Here is a 20,038-nt window from a genome sequence, read left to right on the forward strand (position 1 = left end):
AACCATCTCAGCTTCAGCCCAGTTTTGAGCCCTTTCTGGGGAGGTGATGCGGTCATTTGGAGGAAAGAGGCCACTCTGGCTTTTTGAGTTTTCAGTGTTCCCACACTGATTCTTCCTCATCTTTGTGGACTTATCTACCTTTGATCTTTGAAGTTGCTGACCTTTAGATGGGTTTTTATTTTTTAGTTTGTTTGTTTCTTTTAATAATCTGGTCAGTTTTCCGTAGGGCTACTGTAGTTTTCTGGGGATCCACTCCAGTCCCTAGTCACCTTGAATTTTCCAGTACCTGTAGGCATCACCAATGAAGGCTGGGAAACAGCAAAGATGGCAGCCTGCGCCTTTCTCTGGGAGCGCCTTCCCAGGGAGGTACAGACCTGTTGCCGGCTTGAATGCACTTGTAGGAGGGGGCTAGAGACCCCAGTTAGGAGGTCTCACCCATTTAAGAGGAACAGGATCAGAGACCTGCTTAAATAAGCAGTCTAGCTATGCTTTCATAGAGCAGCTGTGCTGTGCTGGGATACCGCTTCCACCCCTGGTCAACTTGGACTCTCCAAAGCTTGGAGGCTGGAATGGCTATGTCACCCAAACAGCAAAGATGGCGGCCTAACTCTCCCTCTGGGAGCTCTGTCTCAGGAAGTTCTCAAATCTCTGTCAGCCTGAGAACATGGGCAGGGTGGCTGGAGGCCCCAGTGGGGAGCTCCTGCCCAGTGAGGAGGGACAGATCAGGGGCCCATTTTAAAGAAGCAGCCTGGCCACATTTTGGTAGAACAACTGTGCTGTACTGGGAGATCCCTTTTGTTTCTGGTCGGTTTGGACTCTCCAAAGCTCACAGGTTGGAACTGCTGAGTTATCCAAACAGCAAAGATGGCGATCCTTCCCTTCCCCAAGGAACTCTGTCCCAGGTAGGGGCGACACTGTTGCCAGTGGTTGGCTGGAATTCTAAGCCAGTGAGTCTTGTCCTGTGAGGCACTGTGGAAGTGGGGCCTGTGGACCATCACTGCTTAGCCCCCTCAATTCAGCCTTCTTCCTAGGGGTATGTACAGAAGTCGAACCTCCTGCCTTGACAGAGCTGCAGTCACTCTTCCCAGGAAGCCTGGAGCCTAAGTATGTAGAGCTTCTGCGCCTCTGTGCATGCCTGAGTGGCTGCTCTGCCAAGAGTCCACACAGCTCTGTGTCAGACCACAGGTCCTGGTGGAGTGGGTTTAGGAGGAGATCCCCTGACTCAGGGTTGCAAAGATCCACGGGAGAAGCCTGGTTTCCCAGGGTCACACATTCGAATACTCACCACTTCCCTAGGTGGGGGAGGTTCCCCTGGCTCCATGTCACTCCGGGGTGGGCTGTTGTGCTGTCTTGCTTTTCTTCATTCTCAAGGGGTCGAGTTGTTTCCTTGATTAGTCCCATTGCGAGTACCTGGATGTCTCAGTTGAAGGGGCTATGTTTACTCGCCCCTTTGGTTGCTCTCCATGAGAGCCACGCACCCTAGCTGCTTCTAGTCGTCCATCTTGGCCTGAATCTAAGTAACTTTAATTTGGGCCATAAAGAGGCAGCTGAAAAATTCCCAAAGTCACTTATTTCCTTGACTACACAAAGGAATTGTGGTATTGCTAAGCTGGATTTTCTAATAAAGATCAAAATCCTGATAGAACAAATATTTTTCAGAAGAAATATTCGTTCAATTTTTAAAGTACCAACTCTTTTAAAGCATTTAAAAGAGTAAATACCCCAAAAGAGTAGGTACTTAAAATGACAGAAAAATAAATCTCCCATGGGTACCTCCTGCCTTTGACAACCTTACAGACTCACAAGGGAGATAAAAACCTTTGCAAGTTGGCCAGGCGCGGTGGCTCACGCCTGTAATCCCAGGACTTTGGGAGGCTGAGGCGAGTGGATCACGAGGTCAAGAGATCGAGACCATTCTGGCCAACATGGTGAAACCCCGTCTCTACTAAAAATACAAAAATTAGCTGGGCGTGGTGGCAAGTGCCTGTAGTCCCAGCTACTCGGGAGGCTGAGACAGGAGAATTGCTTGAACCAGGGAGTCGGAGGTTGCAGTGAGCCAAGATTGCATCACTGCACTCCAGCCTGGCAACAGAGTGAGACACTATCTCAAAAAAAAAAAAAAAAATCTGTACAAGTTTTGGCTAGAAATTGGCCAAATAGGAGTAGAAGCTAATAGAAACAGAATGCAGGCTGGGTGCAGTGGCTCACGCCTATAATTCCAGCACTTTGGGAGGCCAAGGTGGGCAGATCACTGAAGATCAGGAGTTCAAGACCAGCGTGGCCAACATGGTGAAACCCCATCTCTACAAAAAATACAAAAATTAGCTGGGCATGGTAGTGAGCACTTGTAATCTCAGCTACTTGGGAGGCTGATGCTGGAGAATCACTTGAATCCGGGAGACAGAAGTTGCAGTGACCTGAGATCACACCATTGCACTACAGCCTGGGTAACAGAGCGAGACTGTCTCAAAAAAAAAAAAAGAAAGAAGGAAACAGAATGCAGAAAGAATAACAAGGGTAGAAGTTCAGAAATGGTAGTAGAGAATGGAGAACACTGGAACTCTATTGGAGATACATGTAAGGGATAAGTGCAAGAGAGAATAGAGCAGGGGGAAATGACTGATCCCAAGCCCGCAGTTGAATGTTGCTGTTTCCACCCCCACAAACCACTCAGTGCTGGGCTTTTTATGAAGACAGGTCCTGGTGCTATTGCAGATGATCCTTGGTTTAGAGTGAGGTTATGTCCCAATAAGCCTATCATATGTTGAAAATGTCATCATGTAGAAAATGCATTTAATACACCTAGACTACTGAACATCATAGCTTAGCCTAGCCTACTTTAAATGTGTTCAGAACACTTACATTAACCTGCAGTTGGGCAAAATCATCTAACACAAAGCTTATTTTATAATAAAGTTGTGAATAACTTATGTAATTCATTGAATAAGTACTGAAATGAAAAACAGAATGGTTTCACACCATGATAAAGTCGAAAATCCTAAGTCAAACTACTGCAAGTCAGTGACAGTCTGTGCCTAGATGAATAAGGCCGGCTGTTAGAGCTGGTCACAAGAGAGAGTGGCTGGTGAATGGATAAAGCTAAGACTTTAGAGCCAGTTCAACCAGGGTTTAATTCCCAGTCGCTAGTTAGATGGCATTAGGAAATTTTCTTAATCTCTCTGGGCCTCAGTTTCCAAATCTCTAAAATGGGATCAATAATTCTTATTTTTCTAACATGTAGTTAGGGTCACACCTAGCCTGACTTCCTCTTTCTGGTTTAATGTTCTTTGCATGTTGTTCATAAACTTCGAAGGAATGCTTAGTTGAGTATAGATGGTTTTTAGAGCCAGAGACAGGGTCAGATCTGAATTCAAATACAACCATTACTACTTAATGTATAAATTTGAGGAAGTCATTTTATTTCTGTTTCTTCAATTTTGTAGTGAAGAGTGAATCAACTAAAATGATAAAACAATGGCCTTCAAGATCATATTCCCTACAATATATTTTCTCACAGTCTCCTATACAACATTGTAGGCTAAGCAGATATTATTGATCTTTTGTTTTTTGAGTCTTATTTTTAAGAGGTTTGTTGAATAATAGTAATAATTATACTAATAACTTAGACTTATGTGCCAGGCTTCAAAGTAAGCATTTATGTATATTATCGCATATAATTTTCACAACAACCCTGAAGTTAGATGCTTTTATAATTTCCATTTTATAGATGGAAGCCTGATGCTTACAAAATTAAATAACTTGCTCCAGGTGACACAGACAGTAAGTGATGAAGCTGGGATTTGAACCTAGAAAATCTGACTTTAGAATCTCATAAGCACTATACTATACTGTCTTCCATGTGATTCTGATAACTTCCCAAAAGGCAGCTGCCGCACTCCCTTCCCATTGCTGCAAAGCATCCAGCACAGTACCCAGGCCCCAGCAGCCACTTAACAAATGTGGGCTCTATCTCTGCAGCCCATCTCCCAAGTGTTAGAGCTAAGGCCTGATGATATTTTTCAACCATTGAGTAGCTGCTTGCTGGAGCAAATCAGAAAAGAAATCTCTGTAAATGAAAACTTTTCTAAGTCCCTTCCTTTATAAATTGAACAATAACTAATTCAAATTTCCAGAATAATATAATTTTGATATTGTCTTGAAGTTTGTTGTATTTTGGTTTGGCTTGTATGCCATAAATATACCCAGTCGAATTTAGATGATTAGGAGGTATGATTTTAAACATATGAAACTGTCCCCTCTTTATCTTCTCTACACTATTATATTCTCTTCACGACACATATCACCACCAAACATGTTTGTGTGTTTATTTTCTGCAACCCCTTCAGTAGTACATATGCTATAGTAGAGAAGGGACTTAATCTGTTTTATTCCCTGCTGTATCTCCAGTACCTAAAATAATATAGAGTAGGTACTCAAATTTGTTTTATGAATAAAAATGTTAGTGTAAATTATGGAAAACTGACATTTAAATATTATTTTTCTTTCTAGCTTGGATTAGAAGAACAAGAAAGACTCCACCTACTATGGAGGTAAGACTACACAAGGAAGATATCATTTAGGAGTATATATTCCCAAGGGTATACGAAGCTTCAGAAAAACTATGATGTATTTTCCCAAAGTGTTGATTTTATTCCATCATAGAAAATAACTTCACATTTTATAATTTAACATTTTATAATAAATTAATATATAAACCTACATTATTAATAAAATAATATATGATAAAATAAATGCTCATATTATGGAATATAACAAAATTTGTATAAATTTTAAAGTGAAATAATAAAAATTTAAAACAAAATTAAAACACTCTGTAGAAAGTCTGAACTTGGAGCAGTTTGCACCAGGTCATTTCCCCTGGGTCCTGGGGGTTCTCTGTGCCAATACTCAAGCTTTTGTGGAAAAGTTTGAGAAACACTGAATCTCTTTGTCCTATCCAAATCATGCTCTTATGTTTCCCTTAATATTATATATTTAAATCCATCAGGTATCCAAAGAAACTTTAAAATACAGAATTAGCAATTATTTTATAACAGTAATTATTAGTTGACTTTTTATTTAAAACTTAAAACTTTGTAGTCAGTGATAAACAATAAAAAACATAGAAATGCTATGGTATATGAGTATTACAACATAATTTTTATATAGATTATTTTATAAAAATTTTAATTTTAAAAATACTTTATAAAGGCCTCTAAAGTTATTTTATAAGAAGTAATTTCATAAAAGGAGAGTCTCTAAATGCATTAGTATACTGCCTTGTTTACTTTTTGTCTAGAGGCATTCCCTTTCTTCTACTATTTAGGACTTCCCTCCTCTTTTCTGTTGCCTATTCCGTCACTACTACCAGCCCTGATGACAACATAAATGGGCTCCAATACTCAATCCCCATTTGTTGGGAGGTGGAGTGCTCTAGAGCAGAATAAGGATGATACCTCAACTGGCATGCTTATCTTTACTTGCTCCATACATGTGTCATATACTGAACCCATCAATGTTCATTCAGCCAGGGTCTGACTGAGTACATCTCTTGACCCATTTCTAGCTTTGTATATTGTTTCTGCCTTGGCCTACTTTTCGCAGACCCTTCTTTCCAGCATTGATAAAATTTGGAATAAAAGCTGTTTTGGGATCTTCCTCCATCCCTTTATTTTGAGTCTATGTGTGTCTCTGCACGTGAGATGGGTTTCCAGAATACAGCACACTGATGGGTCTTGACTCCTTATCCAATTTACCAGTCTGTGTCTTTTAATTGGAGCATTTAGCCCATTTACATTTAAAGTTAATATTGTTATGTGTGAATTTGGTCCTGTCATTATGATGTTAGCTGGTTATTTTGCTTGTTAGTTGATGCAGTTTCTTCCTAGCCTCAATGGTCTTTACAATTTGGCATGTTTTTGCAGTGGCTGGTACCGGTTGTTCCTTTCCATGTTTAGTGCTGTGCTAGCAATCAGCGAGACTCCGTGGGCGTAGGACCCTCCGAGCCAGGTGCGGGACACAATCTCCTGGTGTGCCGTTTTCCAAGCCCATTGGAAAAGTGTAGTATTAGGGTGGGAGTGACCCGATTTTCCAGGTGCAGTCTGTCACCCCTTTCTTTGACTAGGAAAGGGAACTCCCTGACCCCTTGTGCTTCCCGAGTGAGGCAATGCCTCGCCCTGCTTCAGCTTGCGCATGGTTGGCTGCACCGACTGTCCTGCAGCCACTGTTTGGCACTCCCTAGTGAGATGAACCCGGTACCTCAGATGGAAATGCAGAAATCACCCGTCTTCTGCATCGCTCACGCTGGGAGCTGTAGACAGGAGCTGTTCCTATTTGGCCATCTTGGCTCCACCAGTATCTACTATTATCATTTGCTTCCTCCATCCTCAGAACTTTGAAAGCCTTATTCATAGAAATATTAATATGCAAAGTGATTAATGGAGGCAATTGCAATTGTTGGGCCTCGGGCACGACTTCTGTAAATTTTAGGTAATTTCAGCACCTCAAACAATCTCTAGCCAGAACACACCAAGTCCTTCCATCCCTGAGCTCACTCTTGTTAATTTTGATTATCCAAAATGAGCCCTCTTTTGTTGCCTCCCTTTTAGTATACTATTAATCACATTGTTCTTTATGCTGCTTTGTACCCTCCCTAATACATACACACACACACACACACACACACACACACACACACACTCACACACTCTCTCTCTCTCTCTTTTCCTTCCTCTTGGCCCTTTCCATTGTGTTTCAGGAATTTCTGTTTCTTTGTTAGCAAATTACCATTCACCATTAATATTTTCCTGGAAACTTTCTCTACCACATAACCTCAACTGAAATCCGTATGTGCCTGCAAGATAGTGAGTTCCTTTTTTTCCTTGAAGTAAGTTGTGCTTGCTTTCCCACGCCCCACATAAAGAAAGTGAGTTCAACTGCTTCTTGCTTCCCCAAATAGTCTGGTTTGTGGGCCCAAGAGAGTGGAGGACCTTTGTAATCCACCTATATTTCTCTGTACCTGACCATCATTTTTATGTTTGCCAACACCCAAGCCAGTCTGCCATACTGAGGGCCAAGATTAGAACCTGGAATATGGTCTTCTCCTTTCAATGCCTTCCCAAATTTTAGCTACCCAGTTCTTTGACTTTATCCACACTAGTATCCCTGCCTCAAGTGAACAACCACTTCATTAGGCACACTTTAGTTTTTATCAAACACAGTTCTTACCACTGTAACTTTTACACTCTTCAAATCCAAATTCTAGATGCATCATATTAAGAGGAAAAAATTTTTCTTAATGTAAAGTAAAACATATATTTATAAACCATAACGAAAAAATAGCTTATTTAGTTATTAAGCTGTGAAATTATAAGGCAAATTCCACCCAGGTCAAGAAATAGAACTTTGCCATCTACTTCAGCCCCCTATATCCCATCCTACTCACAACCCTCTCTCTCCTGACAAAAGAAAACCTTAAGCCAACTTTTATAGTAATCATTTCCTCTAATTTTAAATGGTTTTTTCACCTAAATGTACATTATAGTTTAGACTTGTCCATTTTGTAAAAACTTCATATTTCTTTTAAATCTTTCAGTCTATCCTCTTCCATCTCTTTTACTTTCTTACAAATTTATGTGTTAAAAAACCTAGCCCAGGTGGCCTATAGAGTTTGCCACAGTCTAGATTTTGCTGATCTTATGTTCCTGGTGCACTTCATCATGTTCCTCTGTCCACTGTCTTCCTTCCAAGTTGACAACTGGATCCAGAAACTAGATTTTTTTTTTCAGATCTTTTAGTGAATACCCAACTCCCAATAAACTTCCTTTCATATCTCCTATATATTATTGCCAAAGGTTAGCCAGCAGCCATGAGAATGTCATTTACAACAGTATTAGAAAACATAGAATACTATGGAATTTAGTGAGTAAAACATGTGTAAGATCTGTGTACTCAAAACTACAAAATGTTGGTAAGATAAATTAAATAAGACCTAAATAAATGGGGAGAAGTATCTGTTCATGGATTGGAATGTACAATATTGCTAATGTATTCATTCTTCCCAAACTTATCCACAGTAGTTCTTATGCTTTTATTTTGCATCTGCATCACCTGAAAGACTTGTTAAAACACAGATTGCTGGACCCCAAGCTTAGAGTTTTTGATCCACTAGTTTTGGGGTAGGGCCTGAATATTTGCATTTATAACATGTTCCTGGATGATGCTGATGCTGATGGTTCATAGCCCATATTTTGTGAACCACTGATTTATAGATTTAATAAAATAAATATCTAGTTAAAACCACATCAGACTTTTTTGGTAGAAATCAACATGCTGATTTGAAAATGTATTTGGAAATGTAAAAGACCTAGAATAGCTGAAAGCAGCCATGAAAAAGGGGATGAAAATTAAAGGACTAATACTGTCTGACTTTAAGAATTACTTTAGGACTATAGTTATCTAGACAGTATGATACTGGCATTAAGATACTGGGTAAATAAATCAATGGAAAAAACAAAAGTCCAAAAAGTAGATACTGTACAACCAGTTGGTTTTTAACAATGACATCAAAACAACACAATTAGGAATGGAAAATCTTTTTAGCAAATGGTTCTGGAATAACTTAATATCCATATGGGGAAAAATTGATCCCTACCTCACATCATACACAAATATTAATTCAAGATGGATCATAGACTAGACATAAAAGCCAAATTATTGTGCTTCTAGAAGAAAAAAACAGTGGAATATCTTTGCAATTTTGAGGTAGACAGGAGACAGAACAATCTGTAAAGGAAAAATACAGATTAATCAGATTTAATCAATTAAATTCTAATGCTCATTATAAGAGAATATTAGGAAATCAAAAGACTAGGAGAAAATAATCATAGTAGATATATCTGACAAAGGAATTGTATCTAGGCTATATGAAGAACACTTCAACTCAGTGTTATAAAAAAGAAGCTAACAAATATTGGGCAGAAATCTTGAACAGGCACTCTGTAAGACACGTTTTAAGTATATGAAAATATACTTAACAACACTAGTAATCAGTGGAACCACAATGAGATACCACTACGCACCCATTAAAATGGCTTAAATTTAAAAGATTGACAACAGCCATCACTGGAGCACCCACAACTTTTATACAGTGCTGGTTGGGGTGAAAATGATACAATCATGTTTGAAAACTGACAGTTTGTTATAGAATCAAACATACACATACCCTGTGATCAAACAGTAATTTTCCTGGCCACCTTGAAAACTGAAGGGATCAACTTTTAGTCACACTTTCTGGGAGCTCTGGCCAACAGTAGGTCTAACTCCTTGGCATACTATGCAAGGCTTCCTGATTTGGGCCCAGCCCAACTTTCTAGTTTTGCCTCCTTAGGCTACCCTACTCTTCTCTACCCTACTCTACCCTACTCTTCAAGGAACTCCCTGCTGTTTCTCAAGTTTAATATCTTCTTCTCCCATCAACTGGCGTACTCCTGCTTATGTTTAATTCCTTTTAAAAGGCCCTTTAAAATCCTTGGTTGTTTTCCTCACCTTTTTTTCTCCTCAACTTATTAACTGATAGAGCTAATCACTACTTTCTTGGTATAACTACACTGCTGTGTACTCCTGTATAACCCTTTAAGTTCAGTATTAAAATTCTGTGTTTTATTTATCCATATTTCTATTAGCTGTTTGGCACAGGGATTATAACTTATTCATTTGTGTGTCATAAGCACCTAACACAGAGCCTGATTCATTATTGGTTTGATTGGCTGTTATAGACTTAAAAATCTCAATACTATGTAATTACATGGTTTCTGTGAGATGGGTTTGAATTTCTATCAGCCAACTACAAAATAATTTTGTAAAAGTAAACATATTTCCAAGTTGATCGTTGTCTGTATTTTGTTCATAGGAATTCACATTTACCTGCAGGTTACCAGTGAAGGCGGTCCCTTACTTAGGATAGTTCAGCTTAGGATTTTTTAACTTCACAATGGTGAAAAAGCAATATGCATTCAGTAGAAACTATACTTCTGAGTACCCATACAGCCATTCTGTTTTTCACTTTCAATACAGTATTCAATAAATTACATGAGATATTTAACACTTTATTATTAAATAGGCTTTGTGTTAGATAATTTTGCCCAACTGTAAGCTAATGTAAGCGTTCTGAGCATGTTTAAGACAGGTTAGGCTAAGCTATAATGTTTGGTAGGTTAAGTGTATCAAATGCATTTTGACTTAAGATATTTTCAGTTTTATGATGGGTTTATAAGGACATAACCCCATCATAAGTTGAGGAGCATCTGGTAATAGTTCAGCATGTGTTCTTCAGTGCTGTATAAGGTGAATTCACATTTCACAGAGCTAATGAGGTAGACTTTTCCTAGTCCTAACTCTATTCCATTAGAAGCCACTTATAGCAAATACTTTGAAATATTGCTTCTTTTTTTTATACTAACACAATAGGAAAAGAGTAAAGTTTTTTGTTTGAACAAGTGGTTACATTTATTGCCAATTTTTGACAAATTATATGATTTAGTATAGGTTTACAGGCGGTAGAAAAAAGTTACAATATTAGAGTTCTGCTTACTTCATTTTTAATATACATACTCCATAAAAAAGAAAGAGGAGATTCTAGAAACCAGTAGAGAATGAAGTTGGAGATGGTGCTGCTGTTGGAGATGGTGCTGCTGTGGTCTAAAAAAAGGTTGGGATGGCTGGATAGGACAACACATCATAATGTCTTGTTTACTTGACCATATTCTCAAATCTGGGCTGCAGGCTCCAAAGACCCACTTTTGTTCATGTCTAAGGTTGCTTGGCCCTAAAGGACATCACAGTGACTAAATGCATGTGAATTTGAGATGGTGGCCAATCCCCATGTATTAATTTACAGTAAGAAATGAAATTGGCACAGAAAAAAAAACAGGAGACTGCTTGGTAAATATGACATTGGAATAAGGGGAGTTAAGTAAAATAAATGTTTAATTGCCTCAGGCTTAAAATTTCATGTTGCATCCACCTTACAACAAGGATAGTCTGACCCCAGCAATGGAAATATTTAAAGAGAATTGGCTACAATTTTCAATTCTATCTCTGTATTAGAAATAGCCTTACGAATTGGAATAGAAAAATTGCCAGGTGCTGGTTAAACCTCCTGTTCCCATGGACAGTGTTTTTGTGGATTGCCAGCATTTGTCTCTATGATTCTGTTTTTTTCTTTGCTTCTCGGTTCTGGTTGACGTATTTCCTTTGCTATGACAGTAGTTATACTCTGGTCAGATGTTACTGGCCCTGCAGCTATTTTTTTGTCTTATCCTTTTCCTATTTCTTCTCTGGCTTATGATGTGTTGATCTTATAGTTTAACATTTAGAGAGGAATCTTATTTCTGAATTTTTCAGGCCCATTTCAGTGTTGTCTCCAAATAACTGGCATTCATTAAGTGAATTATCTGTGCCCAGTATTACTAGGTTCATTTTATAAGTTACAGAATTAAAATGTCTTAAAATTGCCATTTTATGTATAGAATCCTACTTCCTGTTGACTTAAATTGCAAAGAGTGTATGTATGTATTTATGGTTAAATGGACCTCCCACTCCCCACCCCAAACTTCACAATATCACTTTTAGTAACGTAGTAGAAATGAATAAGAAAATTGCAGCATGTTCATACCTGTTTAACATCATTCATTAAAATGAATGAAAAAAACTTAAAAAAGAGTGGACTGGAGCTATATGTTTTAACATGGATAAATCTCAGAAGCAATGATACTGAGCAAAAAAAAAAAAAGCAGCTACAGAAGATGTCATACAGTATACCATTTACATAAAGTTTGAAAGCAAGGAAAGTATAAAGGGCTTTCAAGTAAAGGTAGTGGGTCAAACACATAAGTTCACTCTCAAGTCTAATGAAAATGATAGTGAAGGAATTTATTTTAAAAGGCATAAACCCACAAGATCAAAGAAACATGAGCATGCAAACCATCAATAAAGTTTTGGAGGCAGGAAGAAGGCCGGGCGCGGTGGCTCAAGCCTGTAATCCCAGCACTTTGGGAGGCCGAGGCGGGCAGATCATGAGGTCAGGAGATCGAGACCATCCTGGCTAACACGGTGAAACCCCGTCTCTACTAAAAAAAAATACAAAAAATTAGCCGGGCGTGTTGGCGGGCGCCTGTAGTCCCAGCTACTCAGGAGGCTGAGGCAGGAGAATGGCGTGAACCCGGGAGGCAGAGCTTGCAGTGAGCCGAGATTGCGCCACTGCACTCCAGCCTGGGGGACAGAGCAAGACTCCGTCTCAAAAAAAAAAAAAAAAAAAAGTTTTGGAGGCAGGAAAGCAGATGGACAAGTGGTAATGGATTTAGTGAAACTGAGAAGAATGAATCCTAATCTGGCAAAGGAGAAATCTGAGAAGTAATCCAATTTAAACCGTAGAACCACAGAATGCTCAGTAACTGGCAGTGCCAGAAAACTCTCAAAGTGGACTTTAAGCTCACACTAAAAACAATGACCTAGTTAAAAATCTGTTTAAGAAGCAATTAGATGCTAACCAATAAATATAGAAGAAATAACAGAGTTGGAAAATCACCACTATCCAAGTGATAATTGGGAAAAAATTATCGGCAGATACTAAAATCATTGAGTCAAACTCTGTTGGGGAGCAGGCTGTTTACATGATCTAAAGGCATTTCCCTACAGATTACTTACCAATTACAAAGGGGAAAAAGGGACCTTTATAGTAGACAAATCTGACAGATACCACCTTAACTAGATGGTCAGAAGTTGCACTAAGTAGGGCAGATTTATATTATATGTGCTTCTTTCTGTGATACACTGAAGATTAAACATTATTCACATAGTATTCTTTTTTTAATTTTTGATTTTGTGGGTACTTAGTAGGTGTATATACTTAGAGGGTTCTTGAGATATTTTGATATGTGCATACAATGCGTAATAATCACATCAAGGTAAATGGGGTATTTATCACCTCAAGCATTTATCCTTTCCTTGTATTACAAACAATCTATACTCTTTTAGTTATTTGAAATATACAATAAATTATTGTTGACTGTAGTCACTCAGTTGTACTATCAAATACTAGATTTTATTCATTCTATCTAATTATATTTTTGTGCCCATTAACCATTCCCACTCCCCCTAACACCCAGACTACCCTTCCCAGCCTCTGGTAATCATCCTTCTATTCTCTATCTCCATGAGTTCATCTCCCACAAATGAGTGAGAACATGTGAAGTTTATCTTTCTATGCCTGCCTTATTTCACTTAAAATAATGACCTCCAGTTCTATCCATGTTGTTGCAAATGACAGGATCTCATTCTTCTTTATGGCTGAATAGCACTTCACTGTGTGTATATACCACATTTTCTTTATCAGTTCATCTGTTGGTGGACATTTAGGTTGCTTCTAAGTCTTCACTATCGTGAATAGTGCTGCAGTAAACATGGGAGTACAGGTATCTCTTCAATATTCTGATTTCCTTTCCTTTGGATAAACATATATGTATACACACACACACACACACACACGGATATATATATATATATATGCCTAGCAGTAGAATTGCTGGATCATATGGTAGTTCCATTTTTAGATTTTTCAGGAACCTCCAGACCTCCAAACTCTTCTCCATGGTGGTTGTACTAATTTACATTCCCACCAACAGTGTACAAGGGTTCCCTTTTCTCCACATTTTCACCAGCATTTGTTATTGCCCATCTTTTTGATAGAAGCCATTTTAACTGGGGTGACATGATATCTCGTTGTAGTTTGGTTTGCATTTCTATGATGATCAGTGATGTTGGAGCACTTTTTCATATACCTGTTTGCCATCTGCATGTCTTCTTTTGGGAAATGTCTATCCAGATCTTTTGCTCATGTTTTAATCTGTTCATTAGATTTTTCCTATTGAGTTGTTTGAGTTCCTTATATATTCTGGTTATTAATCCCGTATCATATGGGTAGTTTGCAAATATGTTCTCCCATTCTGTGAGTTGTCTCTTCACTTTGTTGATTGTTACTTTTGCTATACAGAAGCCTTTTAACTTGATGTGACCCCATTTGTCCGTTTTTGCTTTGATTGCCTATGCTTGTGGGGTATTTCTCAAGAAATCTTTGCTCAGTCCAGTGTCCTAGAGAGTTTCCCCAATGTTTTCCTTTAGAAATTTCATAGTTTGAGGTCTTAAAGTCTTCAATCCATTTTGGTTTGATTGCTGTTTATGGTGAGAGATGGGGGCCTCGTTTCATTCTTCCACATATAGATAACCAGTTTTCCCAGCACCATTTATTGAAGAGACTGTCCTTTCCCTAACGTATGTTCTTGATACCTTTGTTGAAATTGAGTTCACTGTAGATGTGTGGATTTGTTTCTGGATTCTCTAATCTATTCCATTGGCCTGTGTGTCTGTTTATATGCCAGTACCATACTGTTTTGGTTGCTATCACTGTATAGTGTAATTTATGCCAGGTATTGTGATTCCCCCAGTTTTGTTCTTTGTGCTCAGGATAGCTTTAGCAATTCTGGGTCTTTTGTGGTTCCATAATAATTTTAGGATTTTTTTCTATTTCTGTGAATGTCATTGGTATTTTGATAGGATTTGCATTGAATCTGTAGATTGCTTTGGGTAATATGGACATTTTTAACAATATTTATTCTTCCAATTTATGAACATGTAATATCCTTCCCTTTTGCCTGTGTCCTCTTCATTTTCTTGCATCAGTGTTTTATAGTTTTCATTTTACAGATCTTTCACTTCTTTGGTTAAGTTAAATCGTAGGCATTTAGTTTTGTTTGTAGCTATTGTAAATGGGATTACTTTCCTGATTTCTTTTTCAGATTGTTTGCTGGTGGCATATAGAAATGCTATTGATTTTGTATGTTGATTTTGTGTACTGCAACTTTACTGAATTTGTTTATCAATTCTAATAGTTTTTTGGTGAAGCCTTTAGGTTTTTCCAAATACAAGAGTACATTGCCTACAAACAAGGAAAATTTGACTTCTTCCTTTTCATTTTGGATGACCTTCATTTCTTTCTATTGTCTGATTGCTCTAACTAGGACTTCCAATATTATATTGAATAACAATAGTAAAAGTGGGAATTCTTGTCATGTTTTAGATCTTAGAAGAAAGGCTTTCAGTGTTTCTCTATTCAGTATGGTTAGGCTTTGTGTCCCCACCCATATCTCATCTTGAATTGTAATCCCCAGGTGTTTAGGAAAAGACCTAGTAGGAAATAATTGGATTATGAGGGTTGTTTTCCCCATGCTGTTCTCATGATAATGAGTAAATTCTCATGAGATCTGATGGTTTTATAAGTGGTAACTTTTCCTGTGCTCACACACACCCTCTCTTGCCTGCCACCATGTAAGACATGCCTCTTTCCCTTCCACCATAATTGTAAGTTTCCTGAGACCTCCCCAGCCGTGCAGAACTGTGAGTCAATTAAACCTCTTCTTTTAATAAATTACCCGGTCTCAAGTATGTCTTTATAGCAATGTGAAAAATGGACTAATACAAGTATGATACTAGCTGTGGGTCTGTTGTATATAGCTTTTATTGTGTTGAGGTATGTTCCTTCTATACTCAGTGTGTTAAAGGTTTTTATCAGGAAGGGATGTTGAATTTTATCAAATGCTTTTCCAGCATCAATTGAATGATCATAGAGTTTTGTCCATCCTTCTGTTGATATGATTTGCATATGTTGAACCATCTTTGCATCCCTAGGATAAATCCTACTTAGTCATGATGAATGATCTTTTTAATATGTTGTTGAATTTGGTTTGCTAGTGTTTTGTTGAGGATTTTTGCATCAGTGTTCATCAGGGATATTGGCCTGTAGTTTTCTCTTCTTCTTCTTCTTCTTCTTCTTCTTCTTCTTCTTCTTCTTCTTCCTCCTCCTCCTCCTCCTCCTCCTCCTCCTTCCTTCTTCTCTTTCTTTCTTCTTCTTCTTCTTCTTCTTCCTCTTCCTCTTCTTCTTCTTCTTCTTCTTCTTCTTCCTTCTTCCTTCTTCTTTCTTCTCCTTTCTTCATCAGACAAAGGTACTAGAGTGAGTTTGGAAGTATTCCCTCCTCCATTTTCCAGACTAGTTTGAGGAATATTAATATGAATTCTTCTTAAAACGTTTGGTAAAGTTCAGGAGGGAAGCCATTGGTTCCTGGGCTTTTCTTTGCTGGGAGACTTTATTATGGTTTCAATCTTATTCTTACTGGTTTGTTCAGGTTTTGGATTTTTTTGTGGTTCAATCTCAGTAGGTTGTATGTGTCTAGGAATTTACCCATTTCTTCTCGGTTTTCCAATGTATTGGCTTATAGTTGCTCATAGGAGCCTTCTTATGATCTTTTGAATTTCTGTGTTATCAGTTGTAATGTGTCCTTTTTCATGTCTTATTTTTTTGTATTTGGGTCTTCTGTCTTTTTTCTTAATCTGGCTAAAAGTTGTTGATGATGTATATCTTTTAAAAATAACTTTTCTTGTTGGTCTTTTGTATTATTTTCTTCATATTGTTTTCTTCAAATTTCATTTGTTTCTGCTTTGATTTTTGTTATTTCTTTTCTTCTACTAATTTTGGGTTTGGTTTCCTCTTGCTTTTATAATTCTTTAACTTTCATTATTAGGTTAGTTGAAGTTTTTCTACTTTTTTGGTGTAGGCTCTTATAGCTATAAATTTTTCTCTTTGTACTGCTTTCTCTGTATCCCATAGGTTTTGGTATGTTGTGTTTCCATTTTCATTTGTTTCAAGAAATTTTTCAATTTCCCTTTTAAATTATTCATTGACCCACTGATCTTTCAAGGGGCATATTAATTTCCATGTGTTTATGTAGTTTCCAAAATTCCTCTAGCTATTGATTTCTAGTTTTATTCCACTGTGGTCAGAGAAGATACTGGAGATGATTTCAACTGTTTTGAAATTTTTAAGAGCTGTTTTGTGGCCTAACATATAGTCTGTCCTTGAGAATGATCCATGTGCTTAAGGAGAAGCATGTGCATTCTGCAGCTGTTTGATGAAATATTCTGTAAATATCTATTAGGCCCATTTGGTCTGTAGTGCAGATTAAGTCCAGTGTTTCTTTGTTGATTTTCTGTCTGGATGTTCTTTCCAGTACTTAAAGTGGGATGTTGAAGTCTCCAGTTATTTATTTATTTATTTAAGATGGGGTCTCACTCTGTCACCCAGGCTGCAGTGCAGTGGCATGATCTTGGCTCACTGTAACCTCCACCTTCTAGGCTTAAGCGATCCTCCCACCTCAGCCCCCCTAGTAGCTGGGACCACAGGTGCTCGCCACTACACACAGCTAGTGTTTGTTTGTTTGTTTGTTTGTTTGTTTGTTTGTTTGTTTGTTTTTGAGATGGAATCTCACTCTGTCGCCCAGGCTAGAGTGCAGTGGTACCATCTCGGCTCACTCCAAGCTCTGCCTCCTGGGTTTATGCCATTCTCTTGCCTCAGCCTCCCGAGTAGCTGGGACTACAGGCACGTGCCACCACACCTGGCTAATTTTTTGTATTTTTAGTAGAGACAAGGTTTCACCGTGTTAGCCAGGATGGTCTCAATCTCCTGACCTCATGATCCACCCGCCTCGGCTTCCCAAAGTGCTGGGATTACAGGCATGAGCCACCGTGCCCGGCCTAGTTTTTTTGTATTTTTTAGTAGAGACAGGGTTTCTCCATGTTGCCCAGGCTGGTCTTGAACTCCTGAGCTCAAGCGATGTGCCCAGCTTGGCCTCCCAAAGACCTGGGATTACAGGCATGAGCCATGGCTCCTGTCCTCCAGTTATTTTTGTATTGGGGTCTGTCTCTTTAGCTCTAATAATATTTGCATTATATATGTGAGTGCTCCAGAGTTGGGTGGATATATATTTATAGTTCTTATATCTTCTTCCTGAATTGATCCCTGCATCATTATATAATGACCTTCTTTATCCCCCCTCCCTTTTTTTTTTTTGGGACAGAGTCTCTCTCTGTCACCAGGCTGGAGTGCTATGGTGCCATCCCAGCTCACTGAAACCTCTGACTCCCTGGTTCAAGCAATTCTCCCGCCTCAGCCTCTCGAGTAGCTGGGATTGCAGGCATGCACCACCATGCCCAGCTAATTTTTGTATTTTTAGTAGAGATGGTGTTTCACCATGTTGGCTGGGATGGTCTCAATCTTCTGACCTCGTGATCTGCCCACCTCAGCCTCCCAAACTGCTGGGATTACAGGCATGAGCCACTGCACCCAGCCCTTTATCTCTTTTTATAGCTTTTGACTTAAAATCTATTTTGTCTGATACAAGTATAGCTACTCCTGCTCTTTTTTGATTTCCATTTGCGTAAAATATCTTTTTCCATCCTTTTATTTTCAGTCTATATGAGTCTTTATACGTGGTGTGTTTCTTGTAGACAATAGATTGTTGGGTCTTGTTTTTTAATTCATCAGCTAATTTGTCTTTTAATAGAGAATTCATGCTATTTGCATTTAATGTTTTTATTGATAAGGACTTACTCTTGATATTTTGTTGTTTCATGGTTGTTTTGTGGGTTTCTCTTCCTTCTTTCCTTTCTTCCTGTCTCCCTTTTAGTGAAGGGGATTTTCTATGGTGGTTATGTTTTAGTTTATTCTTTTTTATTTTTTGTGTATCTGTTGTATATTTTTACATTTGAGGTTACCATGGAACTTGCAAATACTATCTTATAACCCATTACTGTAAACCGCTGACAACTTAACACTGATTGCATAAACAAACAGGGGAAGAGAAAGCTAATAAAAACTGTACACTTTAACATGTCCCCTCTGCTTTTTAAGTTTTGTTGTTTCAATTTATATCTTACTCTACTGTCTTGAAAGATTATTGTAGTTATTATTTTTGATCAGTTCATCTTTTAGTCTTTCTCCTCATCATATGAATAGTTTACAAATATTACAGCAAAATTGGAGTTTTACAATATTCTATATTCTTCTGTTTATTTACTATTACTAGTGAGCTTGTTACCTTCAGATGATTTCTTGTTGCTCATTAACATGCTTTTCTTTCTGATTGAAGAACTCCCTTTTACATTTTTTGTAGGAGAGGTCTGGTGTTGAAATTTCTTAGCTTTGTTTATTTTGTAAAGTATTTCTCCTTCATGTTTGAAAGCTATTTTTGCTGGGTATTCTATTCTAGGATGATATGGTTTGGCTGTGTCCCCACCCAAATCTCATCTTGCATTGTAGTTCCCATAATCCCCAGGTGTTGTGGGAGGGACCTGGTGGGAGGTAATTGAATCTTAGGGGTGGTTACCTCCGTGCTGATCTCATGATAGTAAGTGAGTTCTCACACAATCTGATGGTTTTATAAGGGGCTTTCCCCCTTTTGCATGTCACTTCTTCCTGCCATCGTGTGAAGAAGGACATGTTTACTTCCCCTTCCGGCATGATTGTAAGTTTTCTGAGGCCTCCCCAGCCATGCTGAACTTTGAGCCAATTAAATCTCTTTCCTTTATAAATTACCCATTCTCAGGTATGTCTTTATTAGCAGCATAAGAACAAGTAATACATAGGATTAAAGGTTTTTTTTCCCTTTAGTACATTAAATGTGTGATGCCGCTCTCTCCTGGCACATAAGATTTCCACTGAAAAGTCTGCTGCCAAGTGTATTGGAGCTCCATTGTATGGTATTTCTTTCTTGCTACTTTTAGGATCCTTTCTTTATCCTTGACCTTTGGGAGTTTGATTATTAAATGTCTTGAGGTAATCTTATATTTGGGTTGAATCTGCTTGGTATTCTATAACCTTTTTATACTTGAATATTGATATCTTTCTTTGGGCTTGGGAAGTTCCTTGTTATTTTCCCTTTGAATAGACTTTCTTCCTCTATCTTTCTACCTGTTTGAGACCAGTAACTCTTAGATTTGTCCTTTTGAGGTTATTTTCTAGAACATGTAGGCATGGTTCCTTGTTTTTTATTCTTTTCCTCTTGTCTCCTCTGACTGTATGTTTTCAAATACCCTGTCTTTAGGCTCATGAGTTCTTTCTTCTGCTTATCATTTCTGCTGTTAAGAGACTCTG

At 38.2% G+C, this 20,038-nt stretch overlaps 1 protein-coding gene across 1 annotated transcript in view; it reads left to right on the plus strand.

Moving 5' to 3' along the window:
• The window catches only part of NDUFAF2 (NADH:ubiquinone oxidoreductase complex assembly factor 2), a 216,035-nt gene that overhangs the window by 156,822 nt on the left and 39,175 nt on the right, over window positions 1–20,038 (plus strand). The window contains exon 3 of the mRNA XM_032145426.2: window positions 4,510–4,550. Coding sequence (XP_032001317.1) covers window positions 4,510–4,550 — 41 coding nt within the window. The remainder of the gene's footprint in view (window positions 1–4,509; window positions 4,551–20,038) is intronic.

The sequence above is a fragment of the Hylobates moloch genome, unplaced genomic scaffold (genome assembly GCF_009828535.3).
Source record: "Hylobates moloch isolate HMO894 unplaced genomic scaffold, HMol_V3 SCAFFOLD_23, whole genome shotgun sequence".
NCBI lineage: Eukaryota > Metazoa > Chordata > Mammalia > Primates > Hylobatidae > Hylobates > Hylobates moloch.